This window comes from Zootoca vivipara, chromosome 3 (assembly GCF_965207765.1).
Source record: "Zootoca vivipara chromosome 3, rZooViv2.hap1.1, whole genome shotgun sequence".
Lineage (NCBI taxonomy): Eukaryota > Metazoa > Chordata > Lepidosauria > Squamata > Lacertidae > Zootoca > Zootoca vivipara.
Window position 1 is genome coordinate 40,932,519 of NC_142586.1, and position 22,567 is coordinate 40,955,085.

Below are 22,567 nucleotides of genomic sequence, written 5' to 3' on the forward strand. Positions count from 1 at the left end.
GATTTAAGTTCGTAAACCGAGGTACCAATGTACTTGATTGGCTTCAAGGTCTTTTTACAACATATATTGATTAAGAGCACTTCCAGAAATGAGACTTGGGCTTCCTGTTGTGTTGTGTGATGAAAAAAAGAAAAGTTTGCTGAAGTTCAGAACAAACAAGAGTCAAAGCTAGGGACAACTGACAACAATACGCCTCCTCCAGCAAATGTCTGAACTACGTATTTATTGTAGTCATGTTTGCTCCCATGGAGCAAAGAGGCGCTTGTATATTGTATATACTTGATAAGAGTCTTAAACACTTCAAAATTCTATTTTCTTAAAAACAAAACAAACAACTGCTTACATTCTTCACATTGCTAATATATACTTGGAAATGTAGGCTGCCATTTTGTTTGCAGCCTGTTAGCAAGAATACGAAAACAAGGTGGAACATAAGCAGCCCCAACTCAGTGGATTTCAAATCATGATTTCTAGGCCCATATACGTCAAAATTTGGCCATGCAAACAATTCACATCATGGGATCTCAAAAAGCGGAATGCCAATATTTCAAAAAGACTGAAGAACATGTATGGCATAGTTTATTCCAGAATCATAACAATGCTCCAGAAATTATTCCAATTACAAGCAATCAAGAACAGAAACAGTTTAAGTCACCTTCCTGCTATTACTGATGTAGAAAATATTTTCGTGCTTTTCTACAACAATTAAGACATTTATCGATTGCTTATATATTTGCAATACTGTTTTCGGTTAATATTTGGCTTTTTGCAGTACCTATAAAATAAGAACATTATTAAATACAGTCGTACCTCGGGTTGCGAACACCTCGGGTTACGAACACCTCGGGTTACGAACAACTCGGGTTACGAACAACTCGGGTTACGAACAACTCGGGTTACGAACTGCGCAAACCCGGAAGTTTTTTCGCCGCGCGTGCGTGTGCAGAAGTGCAGTGCGCATTTGCGCATGCGCAAAATGGCGGGTTCGGGTTACGAACTTTTCAGGTTACGAACTGCGACCCGGAACGGATCGCGTTCGTAACCCGAGGTACCACTGTAAAAAAATATGCACTGTACCGCAATTCAAGGAAGTATGTTCTCATGAACAAATAGCAAGTGATTATTTTATTTTCACCAATCGAAATTAAACTATTTCCAAAGGAAAGAAAAAGGTACAGCTGAAGTCCAACATACCCAGCAGATACAACTCTGACGATGTCTCTGAGGTTAAGTTTAACCGAAGCTGTGAGCACATAAGTCTCGTCCACGGTGGGTTCCATGTCGCCAATTGAAATCCAGTATCCCTCTACCTTAATCATTCTCCCTCCTTTAGGCTCTGGTAATGACTAGAATGACATTACAGAAACAAAATCAGCTTATGTTATGAACTGCTATATCCGCATAATAGCAATGTTCTTTGTTTAGCTAAGCAACACACCATTAGAACACCAGAATACATGTGCTATTTCCTTCATATGTGAGATGCAGAAGATTTATCATGCTCTGGTTATGGTATAATACACCAAGCAAGCACCCAATCTACACCTGGTGTGGAAGAGAGGAGGGATATATTAACACATAATGTGTTAGACTCCCCCTGAGAACAGAAGGACTCCTTCCATTTATGGAAGGTTTTTGATACAGCAGGCAGCATCTCACCAGCAGAAGAGGATGAAAGGTTTTTATTATTATTTCCCCTTCATCCTTCACCCTACCTTTTGCACCCTTCTAGAAACTCCCCCAACAAGCTGAACAATGTTTCCAAATGCAGAAGGAAGGGGAACTGGAAAAAGTCACCTTCTCACATTTCCATCAGCAGGGATGAATTCTAAATCTAAGCCAATGTATTTCCAAACCTTAGATGGATTCAGCATTCCTGTAAGTGGAATTTCACTTATAGGGTGATCCTATGGGGATTGGGTGGGGTGGGGAGGGAACATTTTGTCCATTTCCGCTTTCTCCTGCAGACCCGTCCAGATGGTTGAGGGACTTTCGAAAACAGTGTGAAAGGTACTGCTAAGGTGTGTGCAGATGAGATCAGTAACAATTGTCTTCCACCTTCCTCCAAGCGGGTGGCTTTGATCGATGTCAGTCCATTCAGCAAACAGAATGCATCCTTCCAGGTGAAAAATGGGAAACCCTTGATTTAATCCAGGGTGGGTAAAATTAAACTCAGAATTCAAATTGAGTTTTGTTCTGTTTTATGTATTTTATGTCATACCCCCCAAAAAAATTCTTGGGGGCGGGGGGGGGGGAGAGAACTAAAACTGAGAACAATTCCATTCACACACACGCACACACACACACACACACTAGTAGTCAGAAATTACTTGCCTGCTTGAGGATGTTTTTCACGTTTCCAGACAGAATATGCTGACATATTAGCCTTTGAACAACAGGGTAAGAACTTCTGTCAAGCTGGGTGAGAAAACCCAAGCAAAAGCCCTATTGAGAAGAAAACAGATTTGGTGGGGGGGTTTTAAGTAGCTGGTTTCAAAGAGATTTTAATTGCTAACGCCAGAGAATTTCTCTCTCTCTCTTTGTCTAAAGACAAAAGGGAAGAGAGAAGGAAGTTTAGGAACAGAGAACAAAGATAGTCACCTCATAAAGAGAGCGCTGTATGCTGCAGCATGGGTTGGATGATGCAAATCTCAAAGCTCTGCAGAGAGTACGAAGGCTGTAATGAGGTCTGTGGCCTGTCCCATCTACCAGTTTTGTTTCACACTCCTTTCTCACAGACAAATAAAAGCTGCAGAAGCGAAGGGTTATATATATGAAGCATACTTTTCATGTATTACACTCATTTTTCTACCATATTAACAGGAGTTAATTTATCTAGGGGCTTGATACCTCAATGTGCTGCGGAGTTCCTTTTCCTGAATAAATATTGTCCCCTTCAGGATTGAATAAGGGTGCAAAAGAGATTTCACTCCATATTGTTGCTAACCAACCCAGGTAGGGCTCAGCCTAGATTCCACATACCAGTCTTCCACAATATCTGATGAAGGACTACAACTCCCACGAATCCCAGTCAGCTTGGCCAACAGGTATGATGGGAGATGCAGTGTAAAAACAACAACAACCTGGAATGACCAGGTTAGAGAAAGCTGCCATAAAAATTAAGCTCAATACTAAATGTCTGTGCTAAGCCAAAATGCTTCCTTGCCTAAAAGTGGAGCACAGCTATGAAAGAGCAAGGGACCACCTGTATGGGTATAATGCTCGGATTCTCCTCCTTTTAGGCTTCATGTTGTATATATGCGTAAATAAACAATATATCACAAAAACACCACAGGCTCCACTGTGTCCCATTTTTCCAAAAGGAAACACAGATCCTGGAATCTCACACCACTCGTAGAAATTGGAGTCGTGTGTTGCAGCATATACAGAGTAAGGCCCTCTATGAGATAGTCCCCAAAATATTCAGATGTACGTATTTAACAAATCTCATAAAGAAACCTGTAAGCATTTTATAAAATATAACATTAAAATTATTGATTATTTTATTTAGGTATTTAAGATAGCCAAAATATTATTTAAAACAGTGGCTAAAAATAAATGCTTTTTCCTTCATATTAATCTCACCCCAGCCATAGAAAAATAAAGTGGTGTAATACATCATCCAATAATAAATAGTTTTCTGAAGGAATTAAGTCTTCAAACAGTGAAATTCCTCAGAAATTTCAGGAGTTAAGAGTTAGAATGAAGTTCTGAACCAATGTCAGAGAGAAGAGGGCATCCACGTTATGCTACCGTAGTACTCGCGGAATAAAATTAAAATGCTCAAGGCTTCTGATTAAAATTTATTCAAATATTGGGACTTAGAAAAGCAGGGGAAAGCCCATAAACTTTGACTCACAGTGATATTTGATAAGAAAATGACACTCAGGGAGTGGAGCTCACACTCATTTATTAAAAGCACAGAAAGCAAATGGGATGCACATCTGAAATCTGGTGCACAATTTAAATAAATTATTTGACGTTATGAACTGTAATGAGTTCAAAGAAATGTCAACTCATAGAGGAAGTTCAAAAGGCAGAAAAGCGCAAGCTGAACTCTTAATTCCCATCACCTTTGGCCTGTGTATCCAAAGGTCAGGGATGATAGGAGGTGCAGTGCAGCCACCTCTGAGGACCACAGGTTAACTACCCCCATTTCAGAAATACCACACTACAAGTCAGTGCTTTTTTTCTTAAAAAATGTTTAGGGGTACTCTCATTTTCCTGCTCATATTGAAATACTGCACCTTAATGAGGCCAAACTTAGATTCACAAAATGTTTAGGGGTATGCGTACCCCTGCAAACCCCCCCCGAAAAAAGCACTGCTACAAGTTAAATACAACAAAACTTTCCCAAAGACTCTCTTATCAAATATTATAATTTATACAGTACTTTCTGTTCATCAAATACTTACTTGACGATCCCTTGCACTACGCTCTTGCTCACATTCAGCCCTTTGAGATAATCCATGATAAGAATCTGCAAGTCTCCTTCATTTTGTAACTCTTCTACGTAAAGTTCAGTGAACCTACAAGACATTTCATTGTAAAACACCTGTCTGCTTATTGATACCCAAGTCTGATATTTGATCACGGTCCCTAGCCTGTCGACATCACCACCAATTACAAACGTACTGAATTAAAGACTAGTAATAGAGTAGCATTAAGTGAGAGCTTGCAGATTACTTAGAAATCACATAATTTAGCATGCCAGAAGTCCCAGGTTCAACCCCCCAAAGAGCTGTAATTGAAAAGAAGTCAGGAAAACTGAAGAAAACTTCTGCTTTTGATCTTGGAGCAGATTAGGGGGCACACAGGGGAAGGGGGGAGAGATGTCCTGCCATGCAAGTAGAAGTCATTATTCTCACACAAAGCACTACTTAGTGCTACACTGAATACAGCCTCAAAAGGTAAAACATACCATTAAAAAAAACATTTTAAAACATCCAAAAATATTTAAATTGCACTTCTACTGGCTTATCTGAGCATTAGTTGTTTCTGGAAAAATGTAGACCTTTTATCATAGGTAAATTTTGGAATCCTTTCATCTGCTATACACTCAAACCTAGGGTATTGGATTTTCTATGATACTGCTGCTGAATTATTTTGAGCTCTGCAGGGGCAGAGATAACACCATGCATTTGTCACTGGTGTCACATTGTTCGTAAGTCAAAAACCTGTTGAGCAAATCAGTGGGGAAATGAAAACGCAACTGTAGAATTTAGTGCTTAGTGAACACTTGATAAGCTACCATCAGCTCTTGCTTGCCTAGTTAATTTGGACTGCACGGCCTATGGAGATCAAAGTGAGCATAAAATTCACTCATATACTCAACCAGCCTTTTATCCAGCTGTTTTGTAGCTAACATGTAATGCTGACAATCAGAAGATGGCCAACAGAGCAGTGTAGATCATTTCCCTTTTATCTTTCCCATGAGACCACTATATAATTCTAGTATCCAACTCTGAACCTGATGACATGAAGGACACTTGAAGACAACTGCAGCTCTCAAAGAGTGTGTGCAACGTCTATTATTCCTGAGATTGGCAGCAAAAGGTATTTTGCAACATAGCAGCTCACCAGCATGCTCCAGCTATAGCAGGGATGAGGATGGGGATGGGGAGTTAAGAGTCTTAACACAAACTGGCTGGCCACAGGTCCTTCATATCCTTAAGTTACTGCATGATGTACATGCCAATCAGAGATGTATGCAGCATAGACCAAAAGAAGTACAACATTCTCGGCTACTGCAAGCCAAACACCTCAGGAGCTACAAGTTGTTCCCAGCTTCAAAACGGTTTTGTAAAAATGTACATTCTGTATCTACCTGTTCCGTATTCCTGGAGGTAGGTTTCTTTTGCCAACATCAGTAGCTGGGTTCATGCAGGCAAACAAACGAAAATTTGAATGACGTACCAGGGGCTCTACAAGGGGGGGAAAATGCACAACCGTCCAATTACAGTGCTGTTTGGTCTCATAAGAAACAAATGAAGCATACGAACAAGAAAGCATGAAACAACCATTTAAGGAAAAATAAAAAGAGAAGTTCAAGAAGCAAACAAAAAAAACTCATACACAGCCAGTTGGTTGTCCTAGCTGGTGAAAACCTACTCTCAAATTTCAGAAAAGGAAAGTTCAAAAGCCAAAGCTATCCTTAAAAGCGAAGATGAAAACTGCATCTTCTATCTTAGCAAACAGAAGGGTCTTTTTTCATAGTCCTCTGGGACTTGCTATTTTTCAAGCCAAGGAACAGCATGGAAAAGGAATTGCAATTATCTTCTTCAGGAGAAAACTCTCACATGCTAATCTCTTAGTTATTGGGAATCAAAAGGGTGAAAAGATAGTATTATTCAGATATGAGTTTTTCAGCTATCAGTTTACAGGGCTTCCTAAAGTGGTCAACACTGATCCACAGGGTGGATGGGATTGTGCAGAGGGTGACCTGGGTGTGAAAAAGTTTACAAGATATAGTGCAAATAAATTAATAAGGCTCTAAGAGCATCAGAAATAAAGGGATTGGATAGGTAGGGAATGCACCTCCTTTACGAATAATATAATCATTTTTTTACAATTCCTTGTTAATTGTGATTATATTGTGGATTATATATTGATATTTAGTCTGTTTCATCTACATTCCTAATAATTTGCTTTTGGGTCTGTGGCATCTTTTTATGTTGATCTATGGGTCAATTAACTTAGATATTTGGGAAATCCTGGTTTGAAACAATTAATTTCAACCTCTTTAAAAAAAAGGAATTGAACAAATACACCACTGCAGAACAGAAAAACTTACTGCACAAAAGACAAAAACAATACCTGTGTCTCCTCTATCTAGCAATATCAGTGAACCAGATAATCCTTCAAGTAAACCACTCAGACACTCTAAAGTTTCTGCTGCTGCCAAATTGATCTCATCTAGTAGAATCCATTCTCCTTTTTTCACTGCTTGTGCCAAGGTGCCCTTAAAAAGACAAAAAGACTCAAAATTAGCATTTAATAGGCATTTGGTGCTGCCGTCTATTTGGACTATGTTTTGAAAACTGCATTTATAGTTAGAGGGACCAGATAATTCCACAGTGGTATAAGCAGAATTCCATCTTTTACATTGTTTTTGAGCAAGTTGGTGGGGTGGAAGCTCCTCATTTAATTAACTGCTTTTGCCCTATAACAGTCAAATATCTGCAAACCTTTCTAAAGTGTTTCTAGGTATACCTACTTTTTTTTACCTAGCACCAAACTCTTTGCAGCATTAACTTTTTTCCTCAGTGAGGACTCATTCTTCCTGGCTTGCAGAGGAAATCTATTTCACCTTCATTTTCAGCCAAGACCAAGGGGAGTAAAGGTGCTCATTACAAAAGGACATTAAGTGAAACCTGGCTAGCCTGAAATCGAATGACCGCCTCCACAGGCAAAAAAAAAAAAGAGAAACTGTGTGTTTGTTTGTGTGATCCACATCACACATTTGAAAGCATACTGCTTCCTCCAAAGAATCCTGGGAACTGCAATTTATGGCCTCACAGATCTCTAATTCCCAGCACCATTAACAAACTGCAACTGTAGCTTTATTTTAATAAAGTAACTTTAATATGCATCTTATGGACAAATATGCCACAAAAGGACTACCTCTACAAATGCAAAAACTAGAGCATTTTCTGTCATCTTCATCTGTTGTTTTGCATGGTCTAAGCGGATACCAAGTTCTTCCCACCTTTCCTTCAATGGTGAGCCTACAAAAAAAAAGGGCAAGCTATAGTAAACATAAGATGAGATAAAAGCATTCAAGTTCATGAAACCACGTAAAAGAATTTGTCATAGTGCAAAACAACTTTGAATATAAGCCGCTCCGAAGAGAATAGTGTAAACTGAGGTAGAAGTCTAGTTATTCTAACAATCACCTTTAGACCAGTGATTTTATGCAATTTAAATCCTACTAGCAGAACAGGGACATTAAAATGAATGAACTGATTCGAGTTGCATTCATTTGACCCAAGTAAATATAAGCCGTGCGATTTCTGTTCTCATCCTGAGGTATAGTTCTTAACCTGAGGTACTACTTCCAGGTTAGCGGAGTCTGTAACCCGAAGTGTTTGTAACCCGAGGTACACTGTATCTCCCTTGCCAAATGCACACCCAACTTTAAGAATGCAAGTTCAGCTTAAACCTCGTTTTATTTATTTGATTTCTACCCTGCCCGTCCTCAAACAGAAGCCCATCTTAAGAACTTGGAAGTCTTACCATTTTCTTTAGCCTCCTTATTAATGGCAGATTTGTGTACGTGCTGCATCAGCTTGAGAAGATCATGCCACCGCTTCTGTCTGTAACATGTCTGGATGTGCCCCAAGAAAGTCTGGTTTTGTTTCCTGGAAAACGTCTGTGCAAAAAGCTCCTCAAAAGACTCTCGCAAGGGCAACCAGATCAGTTTGTTATCCACCGGCTTATAGCTGTAAATTGGGAAAACAGTAACGTGTTAACTGAAAACTCTGGCAGCGACATGTGGCAAGATCAGGCTCAGTACGATCGGACATGGTGAAAATCAAATCAGCCTCAGCGGATCTGATAACAGATAAAAGGTGAATCTGGTGGCCCCTGCACACCATTACTAAACAGATGACTTGAATATGTTGACTTGAACATGTTGAAAATTAGAGACCGGCTGAAACATATAAGAGAACTTACTCTTCTTTTCAGGTACACAAAATGTCAAAAATTTCACCCCACAGCTACATGCCACCACTCATTCCAACATCTCTCCCTGCTGCTCCAAGACTGAACATCCCTTTCCCCTTGTTCTACTTCCTTGTACTTTTAAAGGTCTGTTTGCCATCCCACTTAAAGCAGCGGCATATCAGCTTCTGCCTAATATGAAGTGCCTATCTAGACAAACACACATGGCAGCAACTCACAACGCATAGCACTAAATAGTTGGAGGGGGGGTCAGTTAAGGGGGCAGATCAGAGTGAGTAGGGGTTCTCCTGCACTAAGTCAAAGCACAATGTCTTTACCCCATCCGTGGAATCCCACACCCCATTTCATGGTGCTCTATGTACTTTTCTCTGTGCCATATGGTTCTCTATTTTCGAATGCAGTGACTCTTCTGAATGGGGCTCATGCACACTTCTACTAAATACACAAGATCTGAACTCATGGGTGGAAAAATGATTTGCTGATGCAGTTGCCAACAGCAATTTCCAGAATTATTAGACACTCACCCCCCCAGGAGATCTGCAGTATCACTCTGCTGATTCATGTTGATAACCCTCAAACGGTGCCCTTGAAGAAACAAAACACAGAAAACACACTGAAGCACTTCTCAAACCTTTTCTAGAATCCTGGTCAAAGTCCCCATATTATACTACATTTTACCTGTAATGTGGGCCAGGTATTGAACAGTGGATGTTTTGCCTGTCCCCGTTTCACCCACCAATAACACAGGCTCTCCTTTGTCAACACACACAGCCAGCTGCTCAATTAATACGGATGATGGGCGTGTGGGAGCAAAGGTCTGCTTTTTTCTGCCAATACATGAAAGGGTAAAACCTTCTGTTAGCAATACCCTAATGCAATGTGCTAAGCATCTCCAAGTGCATTTGATTCACTAATTCTACAAATATTATCTCTCTCTATTACCAGGTTTCAAAAAAACACACCTAAATGAGACATCATTAAAAATGCTGGCATGGAATTTTAAAGTTACAAGTACATTTAAAAAGTGCACTATTGTACATCAACCTGTAATCCATCTGGCTGAAGGGTGGCTTAGTAATTTTAAAATATAAACAAACAAACAAACCCATCAATACCTTTGCACAAGAAGCGCGTGAATTTGCTTCCGTAAGAGCTGGACTCTTCCCACAGAGACCTCTTGCTCCCTTATTGCAATTTCTGGTTTGTAAAGTTGACAGTAGTATTCAGCCTAGAGGAAAAAAATAAAGAGCATGCATACTGAACTCAGCTTACTAAAAAGAAACACATGATGTAGTCCTTTGCCATCTGCAGGTGTGCAATACAACTGAAAGTTAAGACACAAGTCCAGTTTGCACATCACAGTAAGGCATAGTAAATAGTTTATTGTGAATGTGCCTTTCTGGGTTGTATGTCTCTCCCCCCCCCCACCCCCGTCTTCATAATAGCAGGGAGCAGACAGACCACAGTCCCTGCTTAGCATTATGTCCAAACTAGAGGCCATGGTTTGCTTTGCGGCAAATCATGATTACCTACAGTAATTTGCTGGGAACAAAACAAACCATGACCCCTCATTTTAATGTAACACTTGCTTCCTCCAAGTGTGAGTGGACAGGATTCAAAAGGCAAAGATCACTATGGTTACAGTGAACTATTAACTATGGCGATGTGAGAACAAGGCCTTTGGGCTGTATTCAGTGGTTACATGAACAGAAGTCAGCTCATGAAACCAAACTTTCTCTTTCACTCCTCCTCCTCCCTGCAGCCACTTTTTTCCCTCCAAAGGGTTGGGGGCCTCCTAGTGAAGCCTATGGTCACAGCAGGAGGGAAGCTGCTGCCTCAAAGCGGGCAATGGAATCTTGCACCAGTGGCGTTGTGCATGTGCATGATCCCTACACCAAATTTCAGCCATGTTACCTGTGGCTTTCTACTTTCAGAAAGAAAGCAAGAGTGGACACTAACCAGTTAGATCATTTAATTATTTCTTGGCAGTGAAGGGGAAATGAAACTATTTTTTCCCTCCTTGACAAAAGGGGTATTTATTACACAATGCAGTACGTGTGTGAACTCTTCCAATCTACCTTATGCTTAGAAATGTTCAGTTGGCTTCCGATGATTTCTGCCATCTTCAGTCTACTTCCTTGCTTGGACAGCATAGCTGTGAAACAATCCAACGCCTGTCAAAGTAGAGTGGCAGGAAGGAGAGACAGACAGACACACACAGAGAGAGAATTCAAGTTAATTTGATATTTAATCAGAGATTCTACTTTTCTTCCATACTTGAGTTCACTGTAGTCAAAATATACAACTGAGCTTCATGCAACATATCGCTAGTATGCCTCCATGAGGAAAACAAGAGGACAAGCCAATTCAGACATTTCAGCTCTCTTCATAATGGAACTCCTGGTGTAACAGCTTTGGGACCTGGCATGTCCCCCACAACAACTGCCTCTTCCTAGTGTGATTTATGCAACCATTCCTGTGAATCACCCATTGTGAAGCAGCAGGTCTAGTTAGATTGACCCTCAAGGAAAATTTCCAACACCAGAACCAGCCCCCTGTCCATATTCCAAATGCAACCTGGTTTTCGCATTTTAAGGAATAGGTCAACATCACTCTAAAAAACAGGGAACAGTTTGACACGTACCTCATGAAAAATATTCAGTGCAGTAGAGGAAGAAGAACTATCAAAGTTGTAAGCGATTCTGTTGCACCAATTCAGCAAGTCTCTAAGACAAGAAAAGAAGTGATGTGAAGCAGCTCAACAGCAGTCCTTCATTTAACTCTCCTCAGCTGCACACTGCTAAAAGCACTAGTCTCGCTTCATTAATTGCACGGTTATTTTTTTAAAGCACCATCTCACCACATTTTCATTCAATTAATGCCTTCACACTAGGAATTTCAATTAAGACCAGAGCAAATGGCCTCCAACACACTAGAGAGCAGTAGTCCAAAGATAATTTGCCTCCCCCAAACTCAAATATCCATCAGCTTAATTGCATATTAAAATACCTCAGAGATAACTCTCTGCCTTCTAAGCTCAGACTTTTTTTGTTTTCGGATAAGTGTGATGTGTCTTCCATTATGTTCTCATCGCCTGCGATATGGCTTTGCAATAGATGTTTATCACCAGTAAGCTCAACATAAATCTCTAACAAGCGATCAATTACTACAGCAAGTTTAGGATATTTCCTCTGAAGAATCTGAAAAACAAAATAACATTAGTTGAAGTAAATATTTTACAGTGTTCCAAGGATTATATAACTCATTGAGTTTTGTCTATGGAAGACAATGGTCTTAAAATCCAGAGGTTTGATACTTTTACAGTCTGCACAATTGCCTGGACTGGTCCCATGGGGTAGTGCCTACCATCAAATTTTACTTTGAAATTCTCTTAAAGGAAAATTTCTTTGCATGACAATTACACTGTAAAATACAGTAATGCTCTTAATTTATCTTAGGCTTCATTCGCTAGATAGAAATGTCAGTCAGTAAGATGAACCTGGTGGATTGGGCAAATGGCTCATCTAGTCCAGGTTTTTTGTTCTCAACAAGATGCATATGGGAAACCTGCAGGCTATACTACACTGAGGAAACGGCAATAACAATTTAATATGATTTCATATGAAGTCCTAGCTAGATAGTTGGGTTAAGTCAATCCAGCAACGTCGATCTGTTTCTCTTGCAGAAGCACAAAGCAGCAAGCATTCAATTATGGAATGGATACAAACTTCTTTCATGTCAAGGATTGTGTTTGGACATCATGCTTAACTATGGTTTGGTGAGATGTAAATATGACTAACTCCCTCCCAGTTTTTTGGCTTGGACAACACAAGAAACCATGGTTAACCAAACACAGATGCTTCTAAACTTCTCACAGCCATGTGGGGAAAAGGGAACCGACAGTTTCAACCTCTTCTACAAAAATTAGAGGACTACTTTCATTTGTTTTTAAATGAAAACTCTTTGCCATCAGTTCACAAAGTAAGAGTTCTCTTTCTGATACCATTTACCTCTCTGAGTTCAACTTTAGGCATATTATTCAGCTTAATCTTTGTCCAGTATTTATCTAGAAGAGCAGCATGGCTGTTTTGCTGTTTGTACCAACCACCACCATAGCTGAAGAGTCTAGATTAAAAATCAAAGAACAAGTTAATTGAAGCATTATAAGTATTATAGTGCAGAACAGAATAAATTCAAGAGTTCTGTAAGGCTCCTTCACTGCAGCTCTACGACCAGCTAAGGGAATCAAAGTCCCAACATCATCAATACAAAAAACATGAATCCACCATCTACAATTGTTTAATTGTCATTCTTCCACTTTACAGTCTTTAAATAATGAAATGCTAAGTAATTGTTTATAGGGCAGCTGTATCCCACAGGCTAAGCAAAACGACAACAAGCACATTCTATGTGCAAAGCACTTCATACATGTATAATGTCAATAAGCGTAAAGACAGGACAAAATTATCTGCATATTACAGATTAAGGCCAAGTGATGATGGCTTCCCTATGGCTGCTTGGTAATTCCTCTCATCAAGCTTAGTTTTCACTTATATTCCAGGGGAAAGAGTTGTATTAGGTTTCAAAATAATCTCACATGCCTAGCTATCATTTTCCAGATCCTTTTTTATTTCTTAGTATGGAAAATTGCAAAAAAAAAGCAAAGGAGCGCTCACATACTTATAATTCAAAAATCATACCACCTTTATATATGCACACAATTTAAACACTGTACTGGACCCCCCCCAATTCCTATATTCATAACTATTGTCTAGTCACTGCCAAAAGGATTCATGTACTACGGGTTTCCCTTGTGTTAACAAAGCTACACAGTCTACCTTCTCGTTGCAAAAAGATGGAACCCAGGAGCTACTTTAATACAGTCACTTCGCCCAGGAATCAACAGCTCTCCATTTTCCAGAAGAGGAATCAATACAGAAATCTAAGGAATAGAAAAAAAACCCACAGAATAAAATTTCAATGACCGGGATGTAGAGCACCACGAGTAGAGTTCCACTCATGTAACAGGACTGTCTCACCTCAAGTCCTTGAACCCTTCCCAAAATTGCTTCTGGGCAGGACATGCATAGAATGTGATACTGTATCAGTAGGGAAAAAAATAAATCTAAGGAAGCTTCATTGTAATGCCATGTTCTCACTCATGAGGCTATCTTGATGTCCCACCTTATATCAATGACAACCAAAAAGACTTAACAGCAGTCAGACAGTCCATGAAACAATGTGTTTCACCTCTGCTGGTGACCAAATAAGCAGCCTTTTACATATACATATACAGTTCTAGATTATGGGAGGTGGGTGTATAAGAGACCCAGTGAATAGCAGATACAGACAGGATCCATTCAGTAGTTTGTAACATGTGTCCCAAAAACCACAGCCCACAAAGAAGAAAGTACACTGAGAATTGAGAACCATGAAAACTTTTTCGGGAGAACTTTTGCTTTCTTTTCTCCAGTGCCCTTAAGTTTCCTTTGCTTTGGTTACAAAATACTTGACTTCCAGAAAAGATACCTGTGCCTCACACCCAAGGTATTTATGGACTACCTCTAGAAACCAACTACATACCACATCCAGAGGAGCATAATCAATATCCTCCAAGAGTATCCAGTGCCCTTTGCTCACTGCTTGGGTCAGGGTCCCAGGTTGCCACATGAACTCCCCTGGTACGTCTGTACAACGATACATGCCCAGTAAGGTCTACAAAGAAGAAAAAGCAAGCAAGATTTTTTAAATAATGTCCATATAACTTTACATTGTGTCTTCAAATATTTACCGAACAATAAGGTTTCTGAGGTATGTATTTATTTCTATTTACTTTCTTCCATACTGGGTACACAACCAAATATAAAGATTGCCAGATATAGCTTCAGCAGCTATGATAAGCTCAGTGGGAACAAGCACTGCCAAATCATTCTTGCTGTGCCCCTCTCATAGTATGAGCAGAAGCAAAAAATCATGAGTTTGGATTACTGTGGTGTTCGGGCCAGTGAGATATCCCTCACCAAACCACCCATGACCTAAAGCAAAGGCCCAATAGTGGCTGCTTCAGACATCCCATAATCTATAGTCTTGCTCGTGTTTACTAGGGGAGAACTGCAGGAGGTATTTCTGAAGCGTGCACACTGGTAATTCCATAGTAAGACATGGTTTTTGGCTTATGATTATATCTGAATGCAGCCAGTTTCTGCAAGGCGAGGGCACAACATTAACTTTGTAATAACTGCAAGTGAAAACTAAAATGCATTTTCCATTACCTTACTATCAGTCTGATCTCCTAGCTGGACTTTCAGAATGTGAGGTGGCTTTATCCTTCCAGTAACGGCTGCCAAGTATTCAACAAGATACGTTTTGCCACAACCTACTGGTCCTTCGAGTAACACTGCGTTTTGTGAAGCTACAGCCATAGCGAGATTCTGAAGATTTGTGCAGGAAGATTTCACCAACACAAATTGGTTCAAGATGGTCTCCTGCTGAGACAAAAGAAGGCAATGCTTTCAACTGATAATACTGGGTACCAGTACTATGGAGAAATGTGAAATACAAGTTATAAATTTTCTAAGCTACCATTTTTATGCATCCCAGAGCCACACACACCCATGTCCCCATTCCACTCCCATTTTTTAAAGGGGGATTTAAACCCTTGCACTTTGTTCCTCCCACCAAAGTGTTCCACCTACCTTGCTCCAAGGTGCCATTTACTGCAATAAGGAATAAATAGCAGCTTCAGGGGGGATGAGATAAATACAGACCAATCACCCCACTCTGAAGCTGCTGTTTTAACCAGGAGAGGGACAATGACCATGCGTAATGGCCATGCTTAATGACATGTCAATTCTAGTATCGTTTTATTATTATTTCAAAGATTCATGCTCAAAATTCTGATTCCTCTTAAATACATATACAGTACATTGGCCCAATCCAAGCGATTGCACCACACACACTAAGGAATCTTTGGTAAAAAAAAAAAGGGGGCAAAACCCAATAGGCTATTTTGTGAAACTCATAGTTGGTCATTTTACCTATAGTATTATTAAGACTAATAGTGACACTTTTTAATCTTTTCTACTTTGTAGAGAGCCATTCTTGTATGATTTTAGCTGTGCCTATTAAGTCTCTAGAGCATAATTTTATTCAACTTATGTTCAGATTTTCACTTATGTTTGAATCTGTGTTCTTCATATGTTTCTATGTATGAAATTGCCCTGTGTTAAGACAGCAGAATACATGGAGTGCCAGCTGCATACCTGGAGTGACAGAAAGTAAGGTATTTTGCTCCACATATTAAACACTATTGTCAGATCACAGTGATATCTCTGCCTAAGGAAGGATCTAGCAGAGATTCTCACTGGTCAGAAAGGTACAAGGTGATTTTCACCAACACTCAGAATCCTTCTGAAGCAGATTGTTTGGTAACAAAGAGAGCTGTATGGAAAGAACTGTCTTATCCCCTTTGGCATACTTCATACAGATAAATGAGGCCATGATTTCTATTTTGTTACTTAACATCCAAGCCGGTGGATATCAGAAAGGGAGAAAAAAAACACACACACAGAGGCATGGGTCAGGAATGGGACTAGAGATTTCAAAGGTGCTTGCTCTTAAACTGTAAAGCAGGCATCCCCAAACTTCGGCCCTCCAGATGTTTTGGACTACAATCCCCATCATCCCTGACCACTGGTCCTGTTAGCTAGGGATCATGGGAGTTGTAGGCCAAAACATCTGGAGGGCTGCAGTTTGGGGATGCCTGCTGTAAAGTGTATTCCATCTATAAAGGGAAGGATACTATTTTGCAGAAACTTTTACACTAAAACACGTTTGTTTGTTTGTTTTTGCCTTAAAACTGAAGGACAGGATTTTAATCAATGCTTAAATGCATCAAAGTAGCACTGCGTAGAAATTTTGAGGGAAACAAAGGCCCAGGATTCCTCTCTTTTCAGAGAGAAATCTCCTAGAGCTAGGGTAGGCAAAAGGTAGACCAGGATCAGCACCAAAGAATTTAATTTACGTATCAGTCCTTTACTTACATTTTCTCCTGGTCCAAACTGTTGTCTAGGGAGTAGAACACCACACACTGCTACAACCTTTGCAGAGAGGTCAGCAGATACAAGTTCTCCCTGAGTGTACCGCAACTCCTCTTCTTTGTTCCAAAAGGTTGCGTCTGGGTTGGCCAAGACAAGGGCACACTCAACATTCTGCATCCGTGATTCCTCCAGTAGCCTATCAGTCAAAAATGTGCATCTTTCAATGTTTTGGACAAATGGGAGACAATCTACCATGTAAAATATTAACTGAAAACACACACACACAAAGACTTTTTGGTGAAAAACTTACTTAAGTCTGAAATGTATTAACTCTTCTGGATTAAATATCTTCTTCAGGAAGGATAACCGATGCTCATCATTCATGCATGTAACCAGTGCGAGACAACTGGCAGTATACCTAAGAAGCAAAGGCAGCTCAAGTAATGTTACGTCTTAAGTCTATAGAACTAGGTTTCTTTCAGAGAAGGACAACAAAAGTCTAGCCTGTCCCTTCAAATGGTCTGAGTTTGATCACTGGTCTTCAATAAAGGATTTGGCCACTGATGCACAGGTCTATGTGCCAACTTAAAGTGGGCCACACCAATGGCACTACCACCATTTTCATTTTGCCTTATGGCTATTGCATTTGTAAGAGAAGAGTGATGGAACATGACAAAAACAATGAACTTGGATGTAGGTCTCACATTTTAGTATGGGGTTAATGTCGGCCCCTGAGCCTGAAAATTGAGTAGTAGTAGTAGGCTCTAAGAAAATACACCCAATATGACCAAATCAATCTTTCTTCATATTTAACTCTGGCAATTTTAGCCTCAACCTCTTGCCAGAAACTGCTCTTCTTGTCAATAAGAGGTCTAATGTAGTCCAGTAACCATACTGTGGGTTTCAAATCCAACTCAAATGTGGCCAAGTCATTCTCTGCCCTTATTGTTGTACCTTACTTTCCTTCATGAGGTATTAGTAAGACAACAATAAAATAGTCCCTACTACCGTGTTTCCCCCTTTTTAAGACGTAGTCATTATATAAGCCATAGCAGGATTTCTAAGGAATTGCGCGATACAAGCCATACCCCGAAAATAAGACATACTGATAGACCCTTCACCCAGTAGCAATAACCCCCCTCCCGCCAGCCAACCCCCCCCTTAAAAATATCTCCATTTTGCTGTCGCTCCACAGACACGTATTTCCTTTAAAAGCTTGTAAAAATGCACTGAAGAGCCGTAGCTGCTGGCTGCCGAAGCCTCGTGACCTCCGTGAGCGCGTCTGTCTCTCTCTCTCCCCCCGCCCCCTGCGTCTCTCTCTCTCTCTCTCTCTCACACACACACACACACACACAGAGAGAGAGAGAGAGAGCACCCACCTCTCGCTTCCCCCCACCTTTCCCTTCCATTCTATGTGCCCACCCATGAGTTGCCTGTTGATTTCCTCTTGACGGGAGAGGAGCGATTGAATGCAAAGGCTGTTTTCCCTTTAAGGGAGAGATCTCCGTGTGCGCGTCTCTGTCTCTCTGTCTCTCTCTCTCTCTCACACACACACACACAGAACCCACCTCTCGCTTCCCTCCACCTTTCCCTTCCATTCTATGCGTCCACCCATGAGTTGCCTGTTGATTTCCTCTTGACGGCAGTCTTCTGTGTCTGATTGTTGTCTCCTTGCAGCCTTCCTTTCTACCTTATGCTTGCTTGTCTGTGGAGCTGCCCCTTTAAGGATTTGTAAGTAGTCTGGATCGCAGTCCTTGCCTTGGGGACTTTTTTTTTAAATTAAGGACTTTTTCCTTCTTGCTGTTTGTGAGCACAAAAGTTAAGCTGCCGGTCCTAGCTTCCTTTACCCACAAAATTTTACCTTGCTAGCTCAATTGCTTCTTAATTGCTACCATTTACCAAGTCAGCAATCTTAATTGCTGTTTAGCTGGCTTCTTTGTTCTCAGCAGGTAGCTTCTTTGCTATCAGTGATAGCACTACAAAGTTCTGGTTACAGGTAGGTAGCCGTGTTGGTCTGGGTCGAAGTAAAATAAAAAAATTCCTTCAGTAGCACCCTAAAGACCAACTAAGTTTTTATTTTGGTATGAGCTTTCGTGTGCATGCACGCGAAAGCTCATACCAAAATAAAACTTAGTTGGTCTTTAAGGTGCTACTGAAGGAATTTTTTCATTTTAGCACTACAAAGTGTTACATTGTTGGAACTTCAGACTGTTGGAACTTAAGTCTTGGGCAGCTGGCTAGTAGAGATCCTTATTTGCTTTACTATAGGCTACTGCTAGGACTGTATCACACAGATAGATTCCATTATACTGGTTTAGATTTAAGAAGCTCCAGTGTAGCAGATTGCTATTAAGTGAGTCCCCACATCAGAGGAGAGAGAGAGCAGCCCTTTGCGAACATCCCAGGGCTGGGGAGAGAGGGCTGGGCCAGGGACGCACACACCTCCCTTCCCTCAGACTCATAATAAAAATACGAGTAAGACATCCCACCAAAAATAAGCCACCCTGTGGTTTTTTGAGAAAAAAAAGTAATAAGACGGTGTCTTAAAAAAGGGGAAACATGGTACACACTGAAAGTGACATATAAAATTAAATGAAAATTAAACTTACCATCGAACTAAAGTATCATGACTCCTGAGTAAAGGGACACACACACTCCAGTCCCATAACTCTCTGAATACAGACTGATCTTTTTGGAGGAATTTGTAGGCTGCCTCCATGAGATCCCTTAACTTCATTCGTCGTCGGCCATATCGAACCATATTTGTATCTGAGCTCTCCAGAAACAGTCTTTGGAACACTGGTGAAGTATCCTTAAAGTATCTCAAAGCAAATCTACATGAAATGAAGATATTGAAAGCAAATGTAAATGTAGCTAGAACAGCGAGGTTTCAGCTCATCTGATGAAGCAGATGCTTACCTGTTAAAGTCTGACACAAATAAGACTGCTAAGCTTTTCTGAACTTGGAAAGAAATTGGCAAAAAAAGGAATAGGTCCTAAGAAAAGTTTTGGTCTTCTTTTCAGCAAATTGTGTTTTCATAAAAATGGGGAAATTGAAATTCATGACCACTTTTTCAGTGCCTTAGTTTATCAGAGATTAAGGTCAGCCTGCCAGTTCTGTGAGTGGGGTGGGGTAGGGACAACTGGTTGGAAGCAGCATTCTGGACTTGGCACTCAAACAACAGCCTGAAGACACTTGATGTAGACCCAGCTCTACAATGAAGCTGATCTCACTAGTAGCAAGATAGGAACAGTATGCATGTTACTCAAAACTCCTTGGATAAAAGGGTTACTTCTAATCTAATATGGGCATCTGACAAGAGCAACTTTCACTTAAACCTCTCTCACTGAAGCAAATACACATCCACACCCACCCCTTTATGTTAAAGAAGATGCAGGTCTAACATCCATTCAATCTTTGTTTTCCTCTAAACTGAGGCTTGGGTTTCATCACCCTTACTGTCCAATCCTATGCAATTTTTAGTCAAAAGTATGGCTTGCTTCCAAGTAAATGTGCACCTAACAGCAGCTTTAGTTGCAATTCAGTAATTGCTGAATTGAGCATATAACAGAATACAAGGCCTTGGTTTAACACAATTAGCCAAGCAGATACCCTTGACATGTGATACAAAAGATATGCACAACTGCAAATTCCTGCAGCACACCTCAAAAAGGGATATGGATTATGGAAATTGGGCTCACGACTCATGACTGTATGAATGTAAATCCAGTCTGAATTGGCTACCGTGCTTGGCTACCATGTGCACCAACCCTCAGCTTGTCCACCAAGCAATTCCCCATGAAAGCAAAACTTAATCCCAGACATCTACTGACTTACGGCATCACATCTGGATGGTCACCAATAAGTTTGCTCATTGCCACACAGAGTCTCTCATGAAGATCATGGTTGATCTGGCCACTGGATTTAATTGTTTCTGCATTTCTTTCCATCAAATCGAGCAAGATTGGACGAAACTGACGGCCAATTAGGAGTGTGCATTCTTTATCCAATAGTAACTGTGCTAAGGCACTGAGGATGTGCTGACGGTCCTGCTGACTCCAGATCTGAAAACAAAACAGATGCTCAGTAAAGAGTGGTCCCCCCGTTCTACTGCAGTACAAGTCAAGTTGTGTATAGAACAGACCTTAACAGTCTTCAACCTTGGATTCCCAGATATTGTTGGACTACAGCTCCCATCATTCCTGACCATTGCCTAAGCTGACTGTGGATGATGGGTGCTGAAGTCCAAAAGTATCTGGGAATCCAAGGCTGAAGAAAACTGCCTTAGAAGTACAACAAAAAGGGATGAAAAAGATTTTTCTAAACCTCCATAGAAATAGGATAAAGCTAGGAGGAAGAGCTGAAGAAGAATGTGGAAAGCAAGAATGGGAGGGAAAGGTATTTTACACTTAGTATAACATAAACATTTCTGCTGTCCCCCCTTTATTCATTCTACTATGAGAGACTTGGAACTGCCATACAAGCCTCACTAAAATGAATGACTGGCAGCCATGCTTGTTGAGTTGCTCCTTATAAGCTCTTAAAAACATAAGGTTACTTTCCTTGCAGACCTTTAAATTGATGGTCGCTGCTAGACAAGCCATTACACAAAAATAAACAAAAATGTGCACAAAGTTAATTTACAGCTCCTTTAAGGAAAGCAAACTGCCAATTCCACCCTTCCTTGTTCCTAAAATATAAAATAGTTTTAAAGTGGTTTTCTAACCCACCCTGAATTACCATGATAAGACAGGCTACATTTCTAAATGATTTTTTTTTAAAGAAAACACAATGTGACATTACTATAGGGTGGTATCAGACTGTGTCATACACATGAACAATTGCAAACACCATTTGCCTTGGAATTGGGGAGGGGGCACTGAACTAGAGCATCCCATGTCTCCAACAACCTTCTGATTCCAATAAACCAAGTTATCAGTGTACACTACTTAAGGAACACAACCCCTCTCCACATTTTTTAAACTCAAGATTACAAATATAGGAATTTGGCTTATAGTGGGCCTCTCTGGGCTCTTAGAAATTCAACACAGAGTCCCTTAGAACATGGATGGGGATCCAGGTGGACTCCAGTTCCCATCATTCCTGAGCACTGGCCAAGCTGGCAGAAGCTGATGGGACTCAACATCTGGAGGGTCATTGGTTTCCCACCCCAGTCAAAGTATTGTACAAAACGAGTGCCTAAAGATTCGATGATAGCTTAATCTAAAGAGTCCCAAGGACAGTACTTAGGGAAGAAATGTTTAGCCCTATCAAGAGTAACATAACAGAATTGGGAAAGATGGAGATAACTTTTGTTTTCATTCCCTGAAAATCTTTGAATCTTTTGACAACCCCCCCCCCCAAAAAAAGAATTCCAACCTTGTAAAATCATTTCTAACGGGCACATGACTTAGTTCTCTTTAAACACTATGGTACAAATCTGATGGAAGGTTTTGTACCCAATGACATATATTTTCCTGAAACAACACTGCAAACTACACTTGGATAACAGTGATGGGAATGTAGCTACTTAGAAAAATGCTACATAAAACAAGGGGGCCCTTGTAAACAAGAACAGTGCTCTGTGGTCCAAAGACAGCAGATAACCTCTGCCCAAATGTTTGCTCAAGCTCTATAGTAAAACAATGAGAGATGGATTAAACAAGCTGTAAAAATAATTCATTGTAGCTGTAACCAATTTGCTACAAATCTTGAAATCTGTTTGCCCCATCTGAATGTATGATTAGGGGGGAAGAACAGTATTTTAGTGGTTGGGAATATTTCTAATTAAATTAAATTTTGCCGCAAGCACAGCCCCTGTTTTGTTATTGCTGTTAGCATA

General features: G+C 40.3%; 1 protein-coding gene across 3 annotated transcripts in view; it reads right to left on the reverse strand.

Annotated features, from left to right (window-relative positions):
- MDN1 (midasin AAA ATPase 1) overlaps positions 1-22,567 on the reverse strand; it is a 110,522-nt gene that overhangs the window by 67,199 nt on the left and 20,756 nt on the right. For 2 of the 3 annotated variants that reach the window (XM_088667203.1, XM_035109385.3), the window contains exons 2-23: positions 20,563-20,789; positions 19,334-19,558; positions 17,035-17,142; positions 16,728-16,920; positions 14,958-15,173; positions 14,269-14,400; positions 13,524-13,627; positions 12,696-12,810; positions 11,695-11,885; positions 11,330-11,411; positions 10,764-10,859; positions 9,801-9,913; positions 9,364-9,512; positions 9,210-9,270; positions 8,236-8,441; positions 7,624-7,727; positions 6,817-6,961; positions 5,828-5,924; positions 4,416-4,529; positions 2,602-2,749; positions 2,335-2,445; positions 1,195-1,346 (exon numbers count right to left, since the gene is read on the reverse strand). In XM_088667203.1, coding sequence (XP_088523329.1) covers positions 1,195-1,346; positions 2,335-2,445; positions 2,602-2,749; positions 4,416-4,529; positions 5,828-5,924; positions 6,817-6,961; positions 7,624-7,727; positions 8,236-8,441; positions 9,210-9,270; positions 9,364-9,512; positions 9,801-9,913; positions 10,764-10,859; positions 11,330-11,411; positions 11,695-11,885; positions 12,696-12,810; positions 13,524-13,627; positions 14,269-14,400; positions 14,958-15,173; positions 16,728-16,920; positions 17,035-17,142; positions 19,334-19,558; positions 20,563-20,789 — 3,089 coding nt within the window. The remainder of the gene's footprint in view (positions 1-1,194; positions 1,347-2,334; positions 2,446-2,601; positions 2,750-4,415; positions 4,530-5,827; positions 5,925-6,816; positions 6,962-7,623; positions 7,728-8,235; positions 8,442-9,209; positions 9,271-9,363; positions 9,513-9,800; positions 9,914-10,763; positions 10,860-11,329; positions 11,412-11,694; positions 11,886-12,695; positions 12,811-13,523; positions 13,628-14,268; positions 14,401-14,957; positions 15,174-16,727; positions 16,921-17,034; positions 17,143-19,333; positions 19,559-20,562; positions 20,790-22,567) is intronic. The other variant, XM_035109386.3, reaches the window with a different exon arrangement.